The sequence below is a fragment of the Mesocricetus auratus genome, unplaced genomic scaffold (genome assembly GCF_017639785.1).
Source record: "Mesocricetus auratus isolate SY011 unplaced genomic scaffold, BCM_Maur_2.0 Super-Scaffold_100018, whole genome shotgun sequence".
NCBI classification, from domain to species: Eukaryota; Metazoa; Chordata; class Mammalia; order Rodentia; family Cricetidae; genus Mesocricetus; species Mesocricetus auratus.
Window position 1 is genome coordinate 16351924 of NW_024429199.1, and position 19358 is coordinate 16371281.

Here is a 19358-nt window from a genome sequence, read left to right on the forward strand (position 1 = left end):
AAGCTTGGTGACAGGGACTCAATCCTGGGAGTCCACAGAAAGGGAAGGAGAGAACTGACTCTGTAAAGCTGTCCTCTGGCCTTTATAGAGGGGCACAATGGCACACAGATGCACACACTTACACACACACACACACACAAATAAAATTTAAAAGAATGTGCTAAATGGTATATGCTTCCAGTTCTATGGTATTTTGTTAAACAGTAAAATTATTGATATACAAAAAGATATCAGTTGTCACAGCAACTAGAAAATAAGGTTATTATATGAAGTACAGGGACATTTTTACACAATGGGGCTATTTTTTATACTATATTGGTAGATGCATGCCATATACATTTGTCAAAACCCATATACTGTACAAGACCAAGACTGAACACTAGAAGAAACTACTATCTTCTGGTGATAGCGATTTAGCAATGTAGGTTAATCAATTGTAGCTAATGTACAGCTCTAATGAGGAATATTAATATTGTGAGAATGTATGTATGTGACTATAACAAAAAGAGGAATATAATGAGTTCTATATCTTTTGCTGAGTTTTTCTGTGAGCCAAATATCACACTAAAGAATCACATCCTTCATGAAAGGAAGATTTCCAACTGCGTAGACCTCATACACTTAATGTTATCTCACTCTTTGCTGGACTTTCTGTCTGTATTACTCTAAGGTATTAACAAGAAAGCCAAAGGAAGACAACATAAGCCAATAGAATAAGCTACTAGAAAAACAAAGGTCTCTGAGTGAATTCTAACTTGGTCTCTGTTTCCCAGACTTTCTCTTTCCTGTAATCTCTTTGTAGGCCCTTTATAGTTTTTGTCTTCTATCTCATGACACAGCCTCAATATATGCATCTGAAAATCAGAGGGTAAAGCTTAGCTTTTTCACAGAAGTCTACTACCTTCCTGTTTTGTTGTCACTGTTGCTTGTTTGCTTGTTTGTTTTGCCAAATCTTAGTGTTATAAAGTAAACATTTGTTATGCTGTAATCCCAGCATTTGGGAGGCAGAGGCAGACAGATTTCTGATTTTGAGGCCAGTCTGGTCTATAGAGGGAGTTCTAGGACAGCCAGGATTACACACAGAAATCCTGTCTCAAAAAAATAAATAAATAAACCTGAAGACTCATAACTTAGACAGGAATGGAGTAGTGACAGAATTATCTTCATTCTTTGGTATCAAAGACCAGCTGAGCTAGGAATACTGCAAGACTGCATTGACTCAACAGCTGGGGCCTGTAATCAGGTAGACGTGTTTTCTATCATGTTTAGAAGTGAATGGCAGCTACAGGCTAGGACCTCAGCTAAACAATGGGCTAAATATGTGGGTTCCATCATTTTCTCTCTTTGAGCTAGCTTGGGCTTCCTCATAGTATGGTGCCTATATGAAAAGAAACCCTGCCAAAGGAAAAAAAGAAAAGATCCTTAATGCCCTAGCTCTAAAATAATATAACATTCTTACTGTAAGACTCAAGAGTGTCCCAACAACTCTACCCATGTTTGAGAAGAAATGATAGGAATCAAAATCATGGGATGAGAAGAGGACCAAGGTTACTTTGTAAGAGCATGTGGAATAGGCAATGTTCTTTCACCATTTTTGAAATTACCATCTGCCATAGTTATTCTTGTATTTTATTAGGTCTTTCACTTGATATCTGGGTATGCAGTGCATTTGACTGATTGGTTAGACCTTGTTTCATATCTAATTTCTTATTGTTTTAGATTATAATCCATATGATGCGATGGCAAGCATAGTGATGCTGAGTTTATTTGATTGTTTTAAAGTTTATGTTAGTAATTTGTGAGGCCTTTGATCATTCATTTCTATATCTTCTGAAGAGTGAACTAACAAATGCAATTGTCCCTTTTCAGTTGACTTCATAGGTGGCTTTGATTCTTATGGATATCAAGGGCCTCAGAAGACATCTCATTTACAACTACAACCAATGTACATGTAAGTACTTGACTTGGAAGGTGTCTTTCCAGTATATGAAAAGATGGTCAAGTAAATGTATCATGGCACAAAAAAATGCATGTGGCTTTCCCTTGGTTGTATATTTCCATTTTCTACTATTAATAATGTTTTAACTAGGATGATTCTAAAACAATTTCTTCATTTTTAAAAAAAGACATCAAAAAGGCCATCTTTAAAGTTTCCTTTAGTGTTATAAGCATAATCTACATGGCTCAAAGGCCTCCAATATATAACAATTCTTTGAATTACCTGAAATGTGTGTATTTTGAAAATCCTCTAACAGTATAGGCAATTACATGTAACTATAGAAAACTTACTCTGACTTCCCCAGTATAGTCCCAGGTGATGCTGGTTGTGTTCATATTGTTGTTATCAGCCTTTCATATTAGTCTTGAGTGTTCATTTAGATGATCAATGCTAACTCACCCTAGTAGTAATAGATACATATTCCAAAAAAAAACAGTCTGAGCCATAGTTTATCAATTTGAAAGTCAAAATGAAACTGGAACATTAGAACTGAAGCTTATCAAACCCTTAACTGTAGCACTCAAGAGCACAGACAATCAGAGCCTGATTTTTATATCTGTGTTTAGGCAAATTCCCTTGGATAACAACTGATAGCAAATTCTATATCTCAGCATCAAGTGATATGCTGAATTGCAAGAGAAGATCAAAATAGAAAGTAAGCTTCCAATTCATTTTAAAATGTGAACTTCTCTTTGAAGATATGTGTTTGTTGTCGTTGTCCTCCACCATGAAGTCATTTGCCTTTTAATACCTGCAGCATGTAGGATAATGGATGGAGTTTGGGGGTACTTCTACTTCAAACAGATTAATCTTTAGACACTCCTCAAAAGCTTCTCTTTTAAAAGAGAATGATGTGTACATTGTGCCTGCCTTTTTCTATGTGTCCCTTGTAGTCTTCTGCAAGTGTTTGAATAGCACCACTCGTAAAAACTGATTGCATCTGTTCAGAAATCAAACGGTACCACATGCCATCCAAAGCATTACCTCTATAAACAGGAGATCACACATCCTTCCTTTACATTCAAAGCCACTGCCTTCAAGCATTCATGAGCAACCATTGAGTTTTCCAAATTCACTATTTCAGAACTCTTGTCCCATCCTACACATGGCTGCCAAATTAATATACTTAAAGTCCTCACTAATTCCCTCCCTTTCCTTTCCAAAAGCTCTCAGTAATTCCCTGAGCTCCTGACCACAACCTTACAAGATGGGTACAATGCCTTATTTAAATATCCTCTCTTCAGTTCTTAGTGCCTTCTGTGCCCCTGCACTTATAAGCAACTGATGTTGAACGGTGCTAAGAGCACACAATGCTGGGGTCGAAACTACTGAAGCTTTTACTTTGCCGGGAGCATAAACGCTCTGGGAGCTTTCCTTAGCCACTTTTTTTCCAAGAAAACTGAAACATTTGTGTTCTCCAAAGATGGCGTGTGTTTTTCCACTCCCCACATTCTTTCTTGAACAAGTATATTGTAATCAAACATATTGTTTCCAATCAAGCATTTCTAATTCTAATGTTAATCTTTAAACAAGAACTTTAAAAAGATTATCTTTGTTAAGAATTAAATTCCCTAAGAACAAGACTTTTCCTAATTTTCCTAAATAGAAAACTTTGCCTGCCAAGCAAACATAATCAGATATCATTTGCCCCATCAATGCCTGAGAATGGCACAATTATAGGACAGCCTTTAAGTCCCATTGCTCATGAATTTCTAAACGTTTAATAGGTCGCATATCTAGGATGCTAGGAATACTCAGGGCACATGAAAAATTACTAGTCAAAATTCTGCCTTAACCTCTTCCATAAAACATCAGATCACAAAATTCTGTGATTTAATTTTATAAATGAGGAAACAGAATCAAGACACAAGAAAACAAGACTCACCCAACTTGCTAGTGGTGCAGCTGAGAGCACCATGCACTTTTCCTGACTCTTGTTTGATGTCTCTTCAATTTCTTAAATGGACTGTGAACCCAGCCTGGCATGTGCCTTCCCCTGGTTTTATTTCACTGGTTCACACAGCTAATTTGGCTGTCATGTTTCCATACATGTGCCCTGCCCCCTTCTCCATCTCCCCTCTCTCCTTTTGACTTCACACTATACAGTGTTGAATGAGGAGCTTTACGACTATGCAGTTCTCAAAATCTGTCCTCTGAAAGTCACTGCTTGGTGGGATCCTGTGAAAAATCAAACTTGATTCACCTACAAGCCTCATTCGTGCTGAGAGGCAGAGCCCTGAGCACCTCCTCTGTCTTTGTCATTTGGAGTATACATTTTCATGTCAACTTGCCATAAATATGTCTTGTAAGAGTAATTTAACATCATGGGCCAGTTCTAGCATCCTAACAATATTAAATAGCCACTGGAAATAAAAGCTGTTCTTTTGAAAGAAAGCAAATGCTAAAAAGCAATGTAGAGTCTTAGCTATGGGGTTTCTATTACATACAACAAATCTGTGGCCTGGCTCCTGGACAAAGCCATGAAGTCCCTGACAACAGGGACTCACAGTGACATCCACTGGATAAACTGTCCTCTTTTTTGTATTTCATTTGCATGGGTGTTCTTAGTTTATAATTCTTCAGTTATACAACCGTATATAAGAAAGGTTTTCTCTCTCTCTCTCTCTCTTTCTCTCTCTCTCTGCCAACAGTTTGTCACACTTATACAAAATAAATTAATAGTTATCAGAAGCTCCCATCTCATTAGCTTTCTAACAAGGTAATTGTTTCTCAATCCCAAAGACCAGTATGCCATGGCGCATATGGACACAATGGTGTCCCCTTACTGATACTAATATCCTGTGATGTACTAGACAACAAGCAAAAGCACTACATCATTTTGGCAGCCGATGGCAGTCCATACTCATTTCATCTGTTCACTGAATGATCATAAGTGACCTCTATTGGTGACATGGCACTGAGATATAAAAGGAAGACAAAAAAATTGCGTACACCCCATTTTGAGATTCTGTTTCCTTTACTTTCACCAGTCTTTTCTTTGTGTTTGAAGAAGGGAGGGTGGGAGCAATGAACATCCAGCATTCTCTCTTACTTACAAGCATCTTTTCTCTCTCTTAGGTCAAAATAACACAGATGTCTTCTGTCTATCAGTCCATGGACTTCTCAAATGACTTGTGCAGTGGCCTCCTGCCTTTTATGAAGAGCAAGAAGCAAATGAATCTAAACACACACATGTTATAGACCTAACAGGAAGTTTCTACATAGACGCATGTGTGAAAACACACACACATGCAAGGGTGTGCATACACGCACACACACACACACACTCATACACACACGGTCACTATCACACACACATACATCATCTCCACTGGACCTCCTCCATCTGACTGAAACTGAGAAATATGCAGGACACTCCCATCCTGGATTTCCTTAAAGCGGGCTCCCTTTTCGCAGACCTTTGAAGGAAACATGTTGTGGGTGCCCTCTGCAAACTGTTCCTTACTCCTCTGCAGCCCAACCTGTTGGCTCTGTGAGGTGCCAAGTTAGCCCAGGCACACTAGTTTGGAACCCCATTTTCTGCACACCATACCTTACATCTTGATAGCACCACAGCTACTTAGGCAACATAATTGCAAAAAATAAATAAATAAACAACAACAACAACAAAAAACCAGACAGAACATGCTGTGATGACCTTGTACCAAATGCAAAATGGCAGGTTGTTTTTCCCTAAAGGCTATACTGTACTTAACTTGCCTTAACCCACCTGAGTTGTGTGCCCGAGACTCTCAGTGCAGACACCCCCCAGTCACTTCCTTTAGGCCAACACACTGCTATTAATTCCAAACAATTTGACTCTGTCTCATGTCAAGGAACAAGACGGAAACTCTCAGCAGCTCCAGCGTGTCTGTGTAAGAGCATGATGCTTTACCACTGAGCCTCTTCAGTGGCCACAAAGAGACAAGTCCCGGTGGCAACCACAAGCTGTCATCTTCATGTCTCTTAAACTTCTGATGTAGTTGGAGTGGAACCAAGTGAAATATATTAATCTACTAAACTCATTAATCTACTGAAAGTGGAGATGGCTTGACTGGTTGGTTGCATTTCTTGCACTCTGGGTGCTTTTCTAAGTATCTACAAATGGCTTTTCCTAACCCAGGAAAAAGCTGTGGATTTCTATGACAGAGGCCAACTGACTATGTATTAGCTATGTTTACTCTTTTATATCCAATTCAAATCCAAGACCCAATGTAGATGAACTTTCTTTTCTAACTTCGTCGTACAAGATTATTTTTGGGGTGGGCGGGGGGAGCAATAGTTAACTTAGTGAAATCTTTGAGATCTCTTTGTGGTATTTGGGGGATCTGTTGTGTGTTAGAGTGTATTTCAATCCTACTGTATTATTGTGACAGAAAAAAAACCTGTGCTGTTGACGTAGTTGGCAATGAGATGCCTTTGGGGATAATAGTAGGTCAATGTGTTTATGGGATATTCTGAACTCCTAGGAAATTTAGTTCTATATTTTCAAGCACTGTTTGGTTTTCATTAGTGGAAAACATAATTAGCTCAAGCTTATCAGCAACACAGATGAGTCATGTTTTTCTTGGATCCACTTGAGACACTAAAATCAAGTTTTCTTTAACACATCATCTTGACGTGCAGTGAAATTCAGACTGAGAAGTTAGACATAGGCATGGAGCAACTTTTTTTTGATACAGTTTTGTTTACTGGATTAACCCTTTTTGCATCTTAACCCATTTTCAGATCACCCTAAGACAGGCCAGTTGATATCTTTGCACAGATGTTTGTAAAACATGGCCACATACCCATTTAAAACTGATAAAGGAACTAAAAATGACCATTAGAATATAAACTACATGCTCAAAAAGTTTTCAACATTCACACTCAGAGTTTTCCTAGTGGCTTGTTTCTGTCAGTCCATACCTACATGCATAAAGTAAACAGTTGCATACATGTCAGTGAAACCTCACATGGTGTTTTTATAGTGATATGCATGTTTAATGTTTGAGGAAAACTATTCACCAATGTACTGTTCTTTTATTCCTAAAATTATAAATACTATACATGCCAGAAGCTATTCTAATGTGACTATTAAAATGAGGTTTTACTGCCTTGCTACTGTGATGGAATTCCACCTTGTAGTACCTTGTAGTACATGTGTAGGGAGGGAATCAAATAAGCCGTCATGTTTCATTTTAAGTTGCAGCCGACTCTCCACCAAATCACAATATCATCACCACCAAATATTTCAGAAACAGTTGTTGACTACTAAAGAGTAGTCAGAGGGCAAGCCTTTATAGGAGCAGGAAGCACAGTAGTGTGGTTAACTCTATCTGGGAAACATCCAAGTTGTACAGCTGTATCCTCCTCAAAATCTGGTGAAGAATGCTATTTTTCTAGGCTGAGCTTTTGTTATAAACCTAATATTCTGAAAGCAAGAGTTAAAAACCCTGATCTGTCTTTTTTTTTCTTCCTCTCCTGCATTTGTTAATTCTGAATGTATTTTTAACAGAGTGATTTTTTTGACTTACTAGTGTAATTTGCATTTTAAAAATAAATGGAAAAAAAAACAGTGAAGTTTCGGAGTCATCCCTGAAAGTCCCTGCTGCTTCTCATGGTGTGTTTGATTATGTCACTGACAGGGAAACACTACCTAATAGACTTGCATGATGATGCTACTAGTATTCTCTGCAGTCCAATGAGTGGTCAGCTATGAAAGAGAACTGCCAGCCTCAGGACCATTCTAGTTCAGTTATGGGTAGCACCCCCTCACATTCTTCCAACATTGGACTTCCACTTCAGACTACCTGCAAGAGACTTGCTGTCACCCGAGGAACATTTTTTTCTTTCCTCCGAGATTTTACATTTAAAGGGCACCAGATGAAAATATTTGGTTTGGGTCCAAAAAGATGGCTCAGTAATTAAGAACATTGGCCGCTCTTCCAGAGGACCTGAGGATGACTCTCATCACTCACTGGCAGCTCACAACCATTGTAACTACAATTCCAGGGAATTCATTACCCCTCTTCTGGCCTTCACAAGCACCAGACACAAAACTGATGCACAGACAGACAGGCAAATATGAAATAAGAATGTTTTTAAGCCACTTGATTAATCACAGGTGGGGAATTTCAATCTCATAAAAATATTTGTATGTGTGATTATGAGTGCCTATGTGAGAGGGATGTGTGTACATGTGTGTGTACATACGTGGAGGTCAAAGTATTAGTTCTCGGGAACTATCCACTTTGTTTAAGGAGTCAGGGTCTCTCACTTGGACCTGGGGCTCACAAATTAGGCTAGGCTGGCCTAGGCTGGCTGGCTAGTGAGTTCCAGAAATCCATCTGTCTCCACTCTATCAGCACTGAGTTTACAAGCAAGTTGGGATCCAACCCAATGTCCAGGCTTATGTGGCAACACTTTACCAGCTGAGCTATCTAGTATTTTATTTTCAAATGAAATAATTTAAAGTTTACCGATTGTCCCTTTGATAACATAAGCTGTTGTTGATGTTAGAATATAAGTGTTCACTTCAACAGGAGTTGAATGGAAACAGCTTGGGGTAGCGGAGACAAATGGCTGCCCCCTGGTTGCCCTTAACTGCAGCAGAGGCAGACCATAACTGGCCCCGACTGATCCAGCCTCCGGCTGCTGCTGTCTTACGCTCCTCCCACTGTACCCAGATGCATACCAGGTACCACAAACCAAAATCCCAACACAGCAAGAAGAAGCTGCAGAGTTGTGCTGTGTACCAAGAAGCTGGAGACGGATATTCAGTGCTTGATTTCTTGGCCACTTGGTGAGAGCCTTGAAAGTGATCAAGTGACTTTCTTAGCTCCGGTGGTGTTCGCCAAAGCCTCTGAGGATGACTTTCCTTCTTCACTAACTGTGAAGTCAAAGGTCCATAGCATCTCCACTGTACCAAAAGCCATGGGATGAATGGGTCAACCATTTATAGATATTCCCCAGGGAAAATGTTCTTCTGAAATTCTGACTTACTTAAGCTATAAGATTCTTAAACAACAAACAGGACTGTGGCTACATTTGGCAAGTATTTAAAACGTAACCATAGGTACAGTGAAGCATCTATTCAATATCCCACTGATGTGGTGAGTTTAATTGTGGCAGCATTTTAATTTGGAAATAAAACTATTTTTAAATAATTTGCATTTAGAATTAGCCTCTGAAACCCAGATCCATTCATTATAAAGACAAAAAAAAAAAGACAAACTTCTAAATAGTTAAAAAGTATCCAACATTACAATATACTCACTCTGGAAGTGTAAATAATGCCCCATTCCACAGAAAATTCTGCTCTGCATCTGGCCAGTGTACAAACCACAGACTCTATCAACTGACCCAGGATTGCATAAATTCAAATGCCTTGTGATAAGGAAGTCCCAAAGACAGTGTCAAAACATAAAATGCTTCTGAACTATTGTATTAGGTTTGAAGTAGTTTTGATATTAAAATATATTTCATTCTGTTACAATTCTTTCAAAAACCAATAACCCAAACCCAGATGTAATCATAGATATATGCTATGTCCTTCTGTATTACCCTACCAATTGTATGGTCAGGTTTCCTAGACTGCATTTAGATACACCTATGAATAAGTAAACTAAATTAAGATCACTTAAGCAATCCCCTCTTAAGCAGCGCATAACTTCCTCAAGGAAATAATTCCTCAAATGTTTTACTTGTCTTTGGAAAGTTCCAGAACTCAGGGGTCATACTCAGAAAGATTTGATGTCAAGATCCCTACACTGGAAAAAAAAAAGTTCCCATTATTTTCATCCCGGGCAAATCCTTGTTGTGGGCCTGTGGATGATTCTTTTCTCGTTTTATTATATGTGCCTTCTACCTGCTTCCAAGGATGAAAAGAAAAACTCCACGATCACTATGTGACAGCCAGTTAAAAACAAGTCAGTATACCGCAACAGACATTTTTGATGACTATGAAGGAAGATGATCACAACTATTTGTGTATTTCATGTCATTTAATTTAGTGAGAAACTGAACAAGATAATATGTGCTAGCGTCATATTTATCACTGAAATCTTCTAAAACTTCACTGGTTGTGACAGTAAGTAAAAACAATGAAAATGGAGGAAAGTTCATCCTAAAACGGGTAAAAGCAGAGATATTTTGGACTCTATGTAATTATAATAACATCATTTTTTCATTCATTAAAGATTAGAATTAATGAGCTCAGGGTTGGGATGGGCAATGAAAGGTGATATGTATATGATAATTTATATAATAAATTCAGAGAGGATGCCACATGTTGATTCTCTTACTCAGTATAAATCATTATCAAAATTAATGTAAATCTTCCCATAATGAAGTTTTCTTAATAATATGGCACCTTAATATTAAAATAAGTATTTTGTTGGCTGTTCAGTCTGCCCTCATGTGAATTTAAACTGTAGCTGCAATGGAATAAAACAGCTCCCAAAAAAAGATTACAAATTGATGCTGTCACTTCAAGCATGATGGATTGATTCAATTAATCAGTCAGTCTTTCCTAAGAGTCCTTCAGGGAGTTACTTAGCAGAGGCATACCCTGTTTATTCCCTTCCAGGCGACTGTCATTTTTCTTCATTATTCTCCTTGTTTTACTCATTATATCTTTGGGGGAATATGCTGATCTCCATGTGCAAAAGGTTTTGCACACAGCTGTCCAGACATAAATCTTCCAAGCTTCAAACTGGAGGCCACCAGAACACCTGACGCTCTTGTCATTTTTCTATCAGTATGACCAGTATGCTCGCACAATGAAGTCAAGCAAATAAATGGACACCGGCTTAACGAATGGCTAATCAATGAAAAAGGAACCAATTGAGGAAGGATTGTGAAAATATTTCATTCATAAAGACAGTTACAATGCCCACATGCTCCTCATATGTGGAACTGACCAACTTCCTCAACCCCAAAACAGATAGGCAGAGATAAAAGAGTTGGAAGTCTGGAATTCACGCTAAACACTCACAATAAGACAAAAAACAAAAACCAGTGATTATGTTGCTTTGGCTAATGACTGACAAATAAATATTCTTCAATATGAAATAGTTCTACATTTAATGATTCAAACCATTTGCCTTCTTAAGTGGTATAATGTGGGGCTGTGGCGGTAGATGAGCTGGTTAAAGTGCTTGCCTAGAATGCATGAGGCTCTGGGTTTCATTCCCGATATCATATAGAACTGGCTATAGTATAAACAACTAAAGTTATAGCATTCAGGGAGCAAAGGCAGGTGAATTTGAAGTTTATTGTCATCCTTGCATATATAGTAAGAATGGAACTAGCCCGGGATACATGGAACCCTATTTCGAAATAATTTTTTTAATGTGAAGAATCTACCACACACAAATGTATTGGAGTGCTTAACATTAATAATAATGATGATGATAATAGGAGTTGTCAAAGATGGACAGAAAAGAACCACATACTTTTAGTGGAAATCTAAATTAGTTAATAAAAATGGAACAATCGAATTTCTGGGTATATACACAATGCAAATGAAATAAATATGTGAAGAGATCTCTGTATTACATGCATTGTCACATCATTCATGATATGGAATCAAAATATGTTCACCAATTGATAAATGTACAAAGAAATCCAGTGGCTGATGGAAGCAGAGGCAGATACCCACAGCTACACACTGACCTCAACTCCTGGAACCTAGTTGCAGAGAGGAAGGAGTAATGAGCAAAGAGGTCAAGACCTGGCTGGTGAAACCCACAGAGACAGCTGACCTGAACAAGGGTGAACTCTTGGACTCCAGACTGATGGCTGAGAGGCCAGCATGGGACTGATCCAGACCCCCTGAATGTGGGTGTCAGTGAGGAGGCCTTGGCAATCTATGGGGCCTTGGGTAGTATATCAGTATTTATACCTGGATTACAAATGGATTTTGGGAACCAATTCCACATCAAAGGATGCTCTCTCAGCCTGGACACATGAGGGAGGGCCTAGGCCCTGCCCTGGATGAAATGACAGACTTTGGAGATTTCCCATGGAAGGCTTAACCTTCCTGGGGAGAGGAGTGGGAACTGGGTGGACACTGGGGAGATTGGTGGGGGGTGGGGTAGGAGGGGAGAGAGAGGGATCTGGGATTGACATGTGAAGCAAACTTGTTTCCAATTTAAATTTTTTTAAAAAGGTAAATAAAAAATGTACAAAGAAAATTGGCACATATTGTTAGTATTTAGGCATTTGTACTGCCTGCCTTTGGAGTCCTGACAGGACATGCCCTCAGCTGCTGCCACCTGTGCCTGTTCACTATGTTCCCTTTTAAAATGGCCCTGCCCACCTCCCATCCTTCTCTGTCTTTCTCCCCCTCTCTCTGTCTGTTTCTCCCTCTCTTTCTCTCTCTTTCTTCCTCTCTCCTCTCTCCCTCTGCTCCTGTCCCCAGAGGCCAGTCCCCTCCCTCCCCTTTCCCCTTTTTACAATCCTTTTCCCTAATTAAAAAAAAAAAAGCCTCTGCTTGAACTCCGTTGCATGGTGTCTTTCTCTCTGAAGCCACTTTTTAAAAATTACAACACATATAACAATGGAATAACATTCAGCCTTTTAAAAGATGAACTTTTGTCCTTTGTAACAAAGTGGATGAATCTGGAAGACATTATTGTTAGGCCATATAAACAAGGAACAGAAAGGCAGATAGTACGTAATCTTACTCATATGAATAGAACAAGAAAAAAAATGAAGTGTTAGTCAAAGAAAAGTGGAGGTGGGAAGAACTGAGGAGAGGGAAAACATTATCAAAATATATTGTATGAATAAAATTGCACTTGGGGGATAAGCTTAAGAAATAAATTATACAAAAAGTGGGAATAATGATAACATGGAACCATACTAGTATCCAAGCATTGTAGGATGCAATGAACACATGGAACTATAACAGCATCTAAGTATTGTAGGCTATGATGACAACATTAATATAATAGTATACAACTGTAATATTAACCATAATAGTACACAAGTATTATGTACTTGGATATTGCTGAGACAGAAGATGTACAATGTTCTCACTACATACGAACAATAAGTTTGTTGGGAAATGAACATATTGAGTGGCTTGAATTAGCCATTGTATAATACACACAATATGTTATATTCAACATCATTTTATATACAATAAACATATATAAATTCTAGAAAGTAAGTATTAACTTGGGACTGGAGAGATGGCACAGTAGTTGAAGTGCTCTCTGTGAGCATGAAGGTCAAAGTTCAGTCCCCTGCAGCCACATAAAAGTCATAAGGAGTGGTGGCCCATTTGTCATCCCTGTGCTAGTGAGACTGTGACAAGAGATCCTTGAGGAAATCTGGCTAGCTGGGCAGACTGCATTGGCCACTATAGGTTCAGTGACAGACCTTGCCCCAAAAAGTGGAGAGTCAGTGAAGAAATCACCCAAAGTCAACTTCTGGCCGCACACATGCACCCACATACCTATGAATATGTAGACACAGACACATGTGCATGTGCACACCACAGAAACATACAAGACTAACATTGCTTAACTTACGTAGTGTCAGAAGAGAAGAACCTCATTGCTAAATCTTGTGAAGAGGTATGGCTATAGAACTTATTGGGCCCAATTAAAAGACGTAAGGTTCTTTCAAAGATTAGGAAACAAGTCTAGAGCAGTGGTTCTTAACCTTCCTAATGCTGCAACCCTTTCATACAGTTCCTCATCTCGTGTTGAACCCCAACTGTAAAATTATTTCCTTGCTATTTCATAACTGTAATTTTGTTGCTGTTATGAATCATAATGTAAATATCTGATATGTAACTGAGCAGGTCTCAACCACAGGTTGAGAACCACTAGTCTAGAGGCTTGGCTAAACAGTGAAGAACAGGTGCTGTTTTTGCAAAGGAACTTACACACACGCTCACAGCACTTACATAGCAGCTCACAATCATCCGCAACTTCAGTCCCAGAGGAGCCTACCTCCATAGGCACCAGGCACGCACATGTTGTACATACAAGCATTTACACAGGCAAAGCACTCAGATACCTAATGTTTTACAAAATACATAAATCCAAAAACTTTTTTAAAAGATTAAGAATGATATGAAGCATTCATGCTTTATAACCTACCACAGAGTTACCTGCATTTGTGTGTTCACTCTTGCTCTATTCACAAAAGCTAGAAAGTTGAATCAACAGATGAATGGCTCAGAAAAATGTGGTACATATACATAATGGACTATTACTCAGCTCTAAAATAAATAATGAAATATGGAGATTAGTAGATGGGATAGGAAATAAACTATGCTTAGTGAGCTCACCTAGGCCCAGAAAGACATAGGCCTTGTGTTCTCTCTCACATGTAGGTCCTAGCATTGACAATTTTTCCCTATGTTTAATTAGAATGCATCTGGAAGCCAGGTAATAGAAATAGGACATTTTCAGCAGTTACATGAAGAGAGAGAGGTGGTAATAATGTAGGCAAAATAAAAATAGAGAGGAAGAATGGGGGGGAATTGTTCAAACATGGAAGTGGTGTGGTCTGGAGAAGCAAGTAAGTAGGAAAGGCTTAATTCAAAGGAAAGTGTATGGGGAAAATATTATTTTGCAATTCAGGTTTTAAAAAATGAGGAGAGAGGATCATAGTACACTAATGGCATAAAAGAACAAGAGGAAATAATCTGAGTTGAAGTATAAGTAAAGATGAAGATAGGGACATAAGAAACAGAAGACAGGAGGTGACTTAATCAAAAACAATGAAATATGAAGAAGTCTTACAGAAATTCACAAGATTGTAAGTTGTTTTAAAATATAACCTACAGCAAAAAGCAATTTGACCAGAGTTCCGGCATGGGCAGACAACAGTACTCCCGGAAAACATAGGTCATTAAATGAAAACCTCAGTTCCTGGCACAAGATTCTTCCCTATGTGTTATTGGTCTGGAAGTCCCCCAAAGGCACCCAAAACAGCACAAGATATTGCTGTTGGTTACCCACCATAACTAGGTGGTGGGTACCCTATTGCTGAAGATACCACTCACTTTGAATTAAGTATATGGAAAGATCAACCTCAACTGACTAGGAAATTCTCTCCCTTACAGGCTGACTTACATGGACCAAAAGAAAGTATTCAGGTTGCTGAATCAGACTCTAGAGAGTCTAATGTCAGATCTTTCACTGTCAGTATATTTAAAGTACAGTTAAATTTGGAGAAATGTTTCCAGAGAACAATCAATCCAATCAGTCCAATTCCAGGTGCACAATAAAGCTTAAGGTGTGACTACATAGAGACTCTTTTACACAGTACATGTGACCATGAGGATGGGTTCTGTAACTAAAAGAACTAGAATCTAATGAGATCTCTAACCAATACATAGAGGTCAGCAGTCACAAAGTATATGTGACATCTTCCCTACCGATGAGTAATGATCTAGAGAGGGAAGAGTCTGGGATAATCACTTTGGGGAGTTTGGGTGAAGCCTGCCACTGTAGCAAGAGGTGGTGAGATAGCAGAAAGGTCACCAGGTTGTTAACAAAAAAAACCACTCTTCACTTCTTGGATGGAATGCCAGTGTTTGATTTCTGTCTCCTCGTGGAGAAGACAACCCTGCATAATTAACATTCTTGCTTCTTTTAGTGCTTCTCTGTGAGTACAGGGACCTCTGTGCCCTGCTTGGGTTCAGCCTGTATCAGTCCTAAGCTGCAGGGGCCACCTATCCCGGACTGATGTCTTTGGGGCTGTGTTTGGAACCAGCGGAACAGTCCCTGGCTCTGATCCTGAGTGGGGGAGTGTGGATCAGGAAAGTCCTACCTACACCATGGCGTTAAGAACCAGACAGAAATCTCAGGAGGTCTCTCAGTCAGTACTGGAGACCACGGTTTATTCAAGCATCCTCTTAAATAGCTTTCCAAAAGTGGGGCTACTTGCAGAAGACATCTATTATCATGTACAGAGCTGACTATGAAATACTTCCTTTAATCCTAAAGATGGCCCTAGAACACACATCTCACCAGTCTTCAGGCACATTCCACTAGTCTTCAGGCATGTCCCAGTAGCCTTCATGATGGGTGTGGGGGCCTAGGTCTATTGTTACACAAACTAGAAGCCATTCTCCAGGCCATCCGGAGGTAACCAACTGACATCTAAAAAACAATAGGAGCCTGGCAGTGGTGGTGGCACATGCCTTTAATCCCAGCACTCGGGAGGCAGAGGCAGGCGGATCTCTGTGAGTTCGAGACCGGGCTGGACCAACAGCCTCCAAAACAATACAGAGAAACCCTGTCTCGTAAAACCAAAAAAAAAAAAAAAAAAAAAAAAAAGACAATAGGAGATTTGAGCTCCTGGAATTGAGCTGAGGCCTATATCTGAAATATCATATTTGGGCCCCAACAGTGCCCACAACACCTAACTTCATACTTCATATAGGAAATGGGGTTTCTTGACAGTGATAGAAATTGTTGGGCATAGAATAAATCTTAGGAAAAGATCCTGTCTGCCTTTATTGTGGGTCTATCTCTCACCAACATGACTTCCTGTCTATTCAGGGAGAAATAAAAGCACAGTATGTGTTGCCCCTGTGGTCCTTTCTAAAGGAAAAACAAGTCACTTGTGATGCAATGTTCACATCTTCCTTCCCCCATCATCCTCACTTTGGCTGTATTTGACATTTAAAATTGAAACTCATGGAGGAATGTAAAGCTAAAGCCCAAAGGAACATGGTCATAGTAAGCCAGGCCTTGCTAAGTATTTGTTGCCAAAGTCATTCATCCTGAAAGGCTTGAGTGAATAACACTACAAAAAATCATTTATTCCTGTGGGTCTATTTATAGTAGAAGCCTAGAAAAAAACTAAATAAATCCCTTAGCATTTCCCAACATTCATACAAAATGGAATGTTATTACCTCATCCCTACGCTCAACAAGTAGTTATCAGCAGTTTTTATTTCATAAATTATAAAAGTAAATCCTATTTCCACAATAAAGGCAAAACAAAAGAATTCCTTACTGATTTAGTTTTTCTTATATGTTATCCAGAAAAGTCAACAATCTCATATAACATTGTACATTACTCATATGATCACAACTTTAAGTAATTCTTGCTTTAATTGATGAGTTTGATATATAAGGCAATTGAAAAAGAATACAACAGTTAGCATGGCCCTCCTATTTAAATTCCAGATATAAATTAGTATGTTCATTTCCTGTTGTGGTGGTAACAAATTGCTACATCATATTAATTTTTAAATTAGCTTTTATTTAAATTAAAAACAATCTTATTTTTACATACCAATCCTTCCTGTCCGCCCATTTCCCCCGCCATCTCCCCATCCCACTGTCCATCTACTCCTCAGAGAGGGTGAGGCCTCTGATGGAGGATCATCTAAGTCTGTCACATCATTTGGGGCAAGACCTAGGCCTTCCCTCGTGTATCTAGGCTGCGAGAGCATCCCTCCAAAGGGAATGGTATCCCAAAACCCATCCATGCACTAGGGGATAAATATTGGTTCCACTGTCAGCTGCCCCATAGACTGCCCTAAGCCCCCAACTGATACCCATGTTCAAGGAACCTGGTTCAGTCTTATGCAGGTTCCCCAGCTGTCAGTTTGGAGTCTTGTGAGCTCCTACTAGCTTAGGTCAGCTATTTCTGTGGGTTTTCCCAGTTTGTCACTCCTCCCTCTCTAAAACTGGGTTCCAGGAGTTTGGCTCATTGTTTAGTTATGAATCTCTGATTCTGCTTCTGCTTCTGCTTCTGCTTCCATCAGCTACTGGATAAAGGCTCTATGATGGCATTTAAGGTAGTCATCAATCTCATCATAGGGGAAGGGCATTTAAGGTAGCCTCTTCATTGTTAGTTAGATTCTTAGTTGGGGTCATCCTTGTGGATTTCTGGAAATTTCCCTAGTGCCAGGTTTCTCATTAAGTCCATAAAGGTTCCCTCTATTAAGGTTTCTCCTTCCTTGCTCTCCTTCTCTGTTCTTCCCCCAACTTGATCTTCCTGGTCCCTAATGTTCTCCTCTCCCCATCCCTTTCTCCCCTCTGCTTTCTCCTACCTCCTTCCCTGTGCCCCTCTGCTCCCAATTTACTCAGGAGATCTTATCTATTTCCCCTTCTCAAGGAGTCCATGTATGTCTCTTCGGGTCCTCCTTGTTTCCTAGCTTCTCTGGGCTTGTGGATTTTTAGGCATATACCCAAAGGATGCATATTCATACCACAAGGACATCCGTTCAACTATGTTCATAGCAGCATTATTTGTAATAGCCAGAACCTGGAAGCAACCTAGATGCCCCTCAACCTAAGAATGAATAAAGAAAATGTGGTACATTTACACAAATGGAGTACTACTCAGTGTTTAAAAAAATGACATCTTGAAATTCGCAGGCAGATGGATGGAACTAGAAGAAACCATCCTGGGTGAGGTTACCCAGTCCCAGAAAGACAATCATGGTATGTACTAACTCATAAGTTAATGTTAGACATAGAGCAAAGGATAACCATCATATTGATTTAAAAACAACACAAACTTACCTTACCATTCCATCAGTGGGAAGTCTAGAATGTGTTTCACTATGATAAAGTGAGACTATCATCAGGGTTACTCACATTCCTTCTAAGGGACAGAAAAAGGAAGATTCATTTATTTGCCTCTTCCAACTCCAGAGGCTACCTACACTCTATAGATTATATCCCGCTGCCTCCATCTTCAAATTTCTCTGTGACTCTCTGCTCCCTATAATCTTGGCCATCTGTGGTGATATCTTGCTTTTACAAATAAATCCTGGCTGAAAGTCAAAAATGGAGCTTTGTGGGAACAAAAGACCTTGGCCGGAGGTCCACTTCCCCATCAGCCTGAAAGCAGATGGCTGTAACCGGTGTCTGCCACCCTGACCTTGACCTTTCCAATGTATAACCGCCTCTTCCTGACCCCCCCCCCACCGCCGCCGCCTCTGGTGTCAGGGCATATAACCAGCTGGGATAAGAATAAAGCGAAGCTTTCTTGAAGCATTCTTTCACCACCGACTGGTCTCTGTGTCATCAATCCCAACACCCTCCACAGATTCTCGGCCCCAGGCTGCACAAGGGTGCAGCAGAGCTTACCACCAGCTAACCATAGAGGTCTGGAAGTCTGTACAGACAGACAGGAAGTGAGGTAGCAGGGCAGAAACAGGATATAATCACAGAGAAGCAGGAACTCAATCTCTTGTCTGTTGACATGCTAAGAAGGTAAGGTGTAGTGGTGACTTGCTTCTTGATCTCAGCATTTTCCTCTGTATCTGACTCCAGGTTTTTATTACTTAGAACAATTAAGAATTCCATTTACAGCCACCCTTCTCTGGATCTGACCCTCCAACTCTCTTCTTTTGGTAGCCCACTAAATCTTATTGGTATTGCTC

General features: G+C 39.5%; 1 protein-coding gene across 2 annotated transcripts in view; it reads left to right on the plus strand.

The window, feature by feature from the left end:
* The window catches only part of Nkain2 (sodium/potassium transporting ATPase interacting 2), a 1004696-nt gene extending 997140 nt beyond the window's left edge, over positions 1-7556 (plus strand). The window contains exons 6-8 of one of the 2 annotated variants that reach the window (XM_013126789.3): positions 1870-1951; positions 2566-2654; positions 5078-7556. In XM_013126789.3, the coding sequence (XP_012982243.1) occupies positions 1870-1951; positions 2566-2590 (107 nt within the window). In that variant the 3' untranslated portion in view covers positions 2591-2654; positions 5078-7556. The remainder of the gene's footprint in view (positions 1-1869; positions 1952-2565; positions 2655-5077) is intronic. The other variant, XM_005065768.4, reaches the window with a different exon arrangement.
* Positions 7557-19358: the final 11802 nt, after the last annotated feature.